Source organism: Camelina sativa, chromosome 17 (assembly GCF_000633955.1).
Source record: "Camelina sativa cultivar DH55 chromosome 17, Cs, whole genome shotgun sequence".
In the NCBI taxonomy this organism is placed as follows: Eukaryota; Viridiplantae; Streptophyta; class Magnoliopsida; order Brassicales; family Brassicaceae; genus Camelina; species Camelina sativa.
In genome coordinates, this window is record NC_025701.1 from 3,817,014 (window position 1) to 3,822,105 (window position 5,092).

A 5,092-nucleotide genomic window follows, 5' to 3' on the forward strand; every position below is an offset into this window, starting at 1 on the left:
GATGGGTTTGGTTACAGAGGAGGTGAGAGCTAAGGCAGAGAAGTACAGTGGAGATGAGATATGCAGAGAGAAGACAAAGACTTTCCTCAAGGAGATATCTATGCCCAATGGTTTACTACCATTGAAGGATATAGAAGAGGTTGGGTACGACAGAGAGTCGGGTGTTGTGTGGCTTAAGCAGAAACAGAGCATCACTCACAAGTTCGCAGAGATCGATAAGCTTGTCTCCTACGGAACTGAGGTCACTGCCGTGGTTGAGACCGGGAAGATCAAGAAGCTCACTGGAGTCAAGGCCAAGGAGCTTCTTATTTGGGTCACTATCAACGAGATCTATACTGAGGACCCGCCTACCAAAGGGAAGATCACGTTCAAGACACCAACCACACTGTCCAGGACTTTCCCAGTCTCAGCTTTTACTGTCCCAGAAGAGGAACCAGCCAAAGAGGAACCTGCCAAGGAGAAGAGCAGCGAAGCCACAGAGGTCAAGGAAGCTGTTCCAATCAAGGAGGCTGTTGCAGTCAAAGAGGCCTAATCAAGCCTCTGCTTCAGAAGTTAAAAGAAACCAGAATCTTCAGTGTACTTCAAGAATTTGAACAAACTATGGAGAGTTAGTGTTTTTCACTGCTCTTACTCTCATGTATTACCATTACCAACCACTTGTTTTACCTGTAATAAGATGTCAATATCATCCTGTTCCACATAAATTATCCGTAATTATCTATATACTTTGAAGCTGGTTTTGTATGTCACTACAAGAACATGGAAAAACCTCTTAGGAAGCAAAAGTGAGATTTTACACTCCTTATATTTTTTTCGATTGTAGGAGTGTCTTACATACACAGAGCCTAAGATTACATTTGAATGGACACTTAACCTTTGTGTGGACATACACGTAATATGCATCGACTCTAAAAGCAGAATGCGTAAAGATTTTGAGTATTGAATCCCGATCATATGATGCGAAACATCATTGGGAATATATAATAATGACCTACCCCTTTGAAAATATATCAGCTAATTTGACAATCGGAGAATCAACAAGGCAAGAAAATAACCTTACAGCAACAACTTGCCTATCAAATAATCAATGGAAATCAGGAGCATTATGAGTAGCAGTATCTCTCATATGGGAAATCAATAAAAATATCAACTGGACTGGTTTTTGCCTTTTAGTCAAGCATCATAACTGCAATTATCTACAATAGCAATGAACGACGGGGTTAAGACTAAGGATCCAAATACCTCCAAAAAACAAAACTTGAGATCCCAAAATCCCAAAATCCTGATGTGTTATCCATGCCAATTACACCTTTATCCAGCCCGATTACGCCTTCTGAGACTGAAAATAAAAATCATTAGTAAAAGCTTGATATTGCAGGTCAACAAGCAAGATCGATACAAAAATGTTTTAGATATTGGAGCAAATAACGAAGTTATATGTGATATAATATGAGTTGATCGTTTTAAAAGCATACCTTAAAATTTGTTATCCACTTGCCATTTATCCATTCCTGATGTAGCCTTAGTTGAGAATGATGAAATTTTAGCATCTCTTGAGTGTTCTCGAAGTAAACCAGGTACGATGACTTTGCAAGAACCTTCCTAATCACCCCGACCCACCAACCATCATTATACAAAGCATCAACTTTGTCATTCTTCTCGAATGGACAAACCATGACCTGCTCTACTGGTTGAGGCCTTATCTCTGAAACATTAACCTCTTCTCTCAAAGGCTCCTTCCCGTCTTCAGCTTTCAGGTTATCATATTCTACAACGCATTTGTCATTTCCTCTGTATTCAACAAGTTTTGCAGGAAACCAAGAACCTTCAAATCCTTGTTCCTCACTGCTAACTTCTACTGGAGTTCCAATGCTGAACTCTTGCTTCTCGATTGCTTTCTTAGGTCTCACGTTCCGACTACATGAAACGACCTTTTCCCTCTTTATCTGCCCTCCTTTTAGTGGTGGTAGCTGCCAGGTACCGTTAACCCAGTCTTTATGCAGACGAAGACCCTGCCTTCCAAACCGCATTTTTTCTCCTGATTGCCTAAAATGTATACCAACAGTTCCACCCTTCATACCCTCTATGACAAAACCTATCCACCAGCCGTCATTGTAAAATGCATTAATCTTGTCCCCAACAGTAAAATCTTTATCCTCATCTCTTGGTGGCGGCGGCCTTATGTGCAGAAAATCGATTACTTCTTTCAAAGGCTCTACGCCATCTTCTTCTCTCAAATCTCGGTACTCAACAAGGAATTTGTCATCTCCAATGGGTTCAACGACTTTAGCTGCAAACCAACACCCCTTGAAACCTTCCTCATCGCTGCTAACCTCGACAATCGTGCCACTAGAAAACATTTCTTTAGCAGTTGCTCTGGTAGTTTCCAAATCCACTCGGGCTAAAATATCCTGCATTATCGTCACTCTCATCATTAATGTGCAGTCTAATATTCCCGTATAAGTAAAATACACGAAATTAAGCAAAACTCTCCAATAGACTACTTCGACAGAACCGTTTTCAAGAACCAACCAACAGTAGAAGCAAGTATCATTGAGAATGAGTTAGTTACCTCCTCTTCATCTTCTGTATTGTCTACTTTGTCTTCCTCTGATTCCTCTTCCTCTGTATCCTCTAATGGAGGCTTCCAAGCTCCACCAACCCATTCCCTGTGAAACCTAAGTTTATCTTTCTTAAACTGAATCTGTTCTTTTGAACACCTAAAGAAAACACTGAATCTCCCATCACCAAGAACCTCCGTCACATCCCCTTCCCACCAACCGTCATTGTAAAAGGCGTCGACTTCATCCCCAATCGCGATTTCCCTCTTCTTCTCTCTCTCAGACATCGGCGGCGCCGGAGGACGAAGCTGGCTCAAGTCGACGACTTCCTTCAGAGGCTTCGTACCCTCTTTGTCGAAGAAGAGCCTCGTGTACTCCACTTGGCATTTTTCCTTATCTGAGGATGGGGTGGTGATCACTTTTCCCAGGTACCACGAGCCGCGAAACCCAATTTCGTCGGAGCTGATTTCCACGGCGGCGCCGGGTTTTATGTAATAAGGCAGACGCTTTCGATTGGCTCTCGTGGGTATGGTTTTTTGGGGGGCTTTCTTTCTTTGCTTCGCCGGAGACGAAAACCCAAGAGATCGGCGTGGCCGCAGAGACATGGCCAAAGCTGGAATCGAAAATATACTGGCGGGAAGCGGAAGGAATGGTAAAGTGAGGATCTCAATGGAATCAATCAATCACCTTTTTTAGGGTTTTGCGGTTTGATTTCTTTTCAAACAGAAAACACAATGTAAAATTTTAATTAACTATGCTTGGTGGGTTATGGGTTAGAGATAGGCCACAAAAGTACGTGGGCTTTTTAATGGGCTTTCATCATGTGGGCTTTATGGTGTATGTGCTCTTGAGCCTCTTAATAAAAACTCCAAAAGCGTAAAAATTGTAGAAAATATTTTTAAAAATTAATCGATGATTTTTTCGACCATTTGCATTATTAATCTCAAAAGAATATCTTTTAGTTACAACTCTTATTAGTTATTACATCAATGATTTTAAAAAAAAAATTCAAGAGAATATTTCTTAATTAGTTGATAAATGGTATCACACTTATCAAAAATTATTAACCAAAGCAGTATGTAAACAATGTTCTTTCACATTGGCTTATTTAAGCTGATCAATTAAAGTTGTTGGCAAAAAAAAACATTGACTATGTGTTTTAATTAAGAAATGTTTTTGAAATTAATTATGCAATAGGTTGATAAATCATTGATTTCCTTTGTTAAGAAAAGTTTTTTTTATTGTAATTATTTTGTTTAAAAATATCAATGATGTAATAATTTATAAGATATGTAAATATAAATATTCATTGAACTTAGTTATGCAAATAGATAGAGAAAATTATCGATTTCATGATTTAAAATATATTTTAAAAATTTTGTTACCCAAATAAAATTATTTGGTTAAGAAGATAATATTAATTTTGTTAAGGGTAATTTCCATGATTATAATATGCCTTGTTAGCGTCTTAATCATGCACCATGCGTCCACGTCATACCATATCTAAGCTTGTTGAATGTCACCATATCTGAGCTTGTAGAAGATTCTTAGATTGCTTTGTTACAAATGTTGATTCTCTTATTGCAGAGAAAAGAACTTGGAAGCTGAGACTCATGGTGGATAAGACGAGTGGCAAGGCTGTGTTTGATGAAGCAGGGAAGGACTTTGTTGATGTTCTCTTTGGTCTGATGTCCCTCCCTATGGGTACAATTGTTCGGTTGCAGGGGAAAGTTGGGAAGGAACTCACTCCAATTGGTTGCATGACCAATTTGTATCAAAGTGTGTTTGCTTTGGGTGAAGCTTCTTTCTCCTCCAATGTCAGTAGGGAACTACTTCTGTACCCAAGGTATTTGAGAGGAAGACAGTGTAGGAGCCTTGACATAAATGATAGTGAAGAAGTGAAGCTGTTTGTGTGCCCTGATTCTGGAGCTGTCCATTCATGTGCTATCTCCTACAGTTGCTTCCCTTCAATTAAGTGTACTTGTGGGAAGTTGATGTCTCACCCGATTCCAATTCGTCCTTCCAAAGATGGTAGTGAGATATTCAAATTGTGATACTGGAAAAACTGATTAATCAAATCGTGATATTGGAAATGATCAAGACGTAGCTTTACATAGAAATATACTAAAACCAAAATCGGTAAGTGAAAATTGCGTTTGTCAAAATATTTTTTAAAAATTGTATATTTTTCCCCCAAAACCTAAAATTTGTTTTTTTGTTACCAAAAATATTTTCTTTCGAAACAGTGTTTTCCAAAATAACAAAGAACTTTTCTTCCACCTTTTTCAAAGTCGTCAAATTTCACCTTTTCCAAATTCGGTCAAATTTCAGTACCATAGTACTAAACGACCAAATAAGTTATTTGAAATAACAAACAATATGGTTTGTAATACGTTTAGGGAGAAGATAAGTAAATCAAATCATCACGAAGCTTATTTAGTGTGGATGGATAAACTCAATTCACCAAAAACAAAAAGATGTGAAGCCTTGCAACATATAAGGAAGATGCATATGTTGACTGTTTTAGGTAT

The 5,092-nt window shown here is 38.5% G+C and overlaps 2 protein-coding genes across 5 annotated transcripts in view; one reads left to right on the forward strand and one right to left on the reverse strand.

Moving 5' to 3' along the window:
- The window catches only part of LOC104759127, a 1,794-nt gene extending 1,045 nt beyond the window's left edge, over positions 1–749 (forward strand). The window contains exon 2 of one of the 3 annotated variants that reach the window (XM_010482094.2): positions 362–749. In XM_010482094.2, coding sequence (XP_010480396.2) covers positions 362–532 — 171 coding nt within the window. In that variant the 3' untranslated portion in view covers positions 533–749. Of the gene's footprint in view, position 1 lies in introns of those variants that run through there. The other 2 variants (XM_019239723.1, XM_010477459.2) reach the window with 2 other exon arrangements.
- Positions 1,045–3,275, reverse strand: LOC104755124 (DUF724 domain-containing protein 3-like). 2 transcript variants are annotated; one of them, XM_010477463.1, is made up of 3 exons: positions 2,573–3,275; positions 1,476–2,411; positions 1,045–1,333 (listed from the first exon to the last, which is right to left on the reverse strand). In XM_010477463.1, the coding sequence occupies exons 1-3, from the start codon at positions 3,164–3,166 to the stop codon at positions 1,325–1,327; spliced, it is 1,539 nt and encodes a 512-aa protein (XP_010475765.1). In that variant the 5' UTR covers positions 3,167–3,275; the 3' UTR covers positions 1,045–1,324. The 2 variants fall into 2 exon arrangements, with proteins under 2 accessions (XP_010475765.1, XP_010475764.1); XM_010477462.1 differs by having other exon boundaries at positions 1,045–1,339.

Bases quoted from the DNA above. Each gene is read 5' to 3' on its own strand.
- LOC104755124 (XM_010477462.1), bottom strand. From the start codon at position 3,166: ATGTCTCTGCGGCCACGCCGATCTCTTGGGTTTTCGTCTCCGGCGAAG. The intron at 2,412-2,572 runs GTAACTAACTCA...ACGATAATGCAG, and splicing joins ATACAGAAGATGAAGAGGAG to GATATTTTAGCCCGAGTGGA.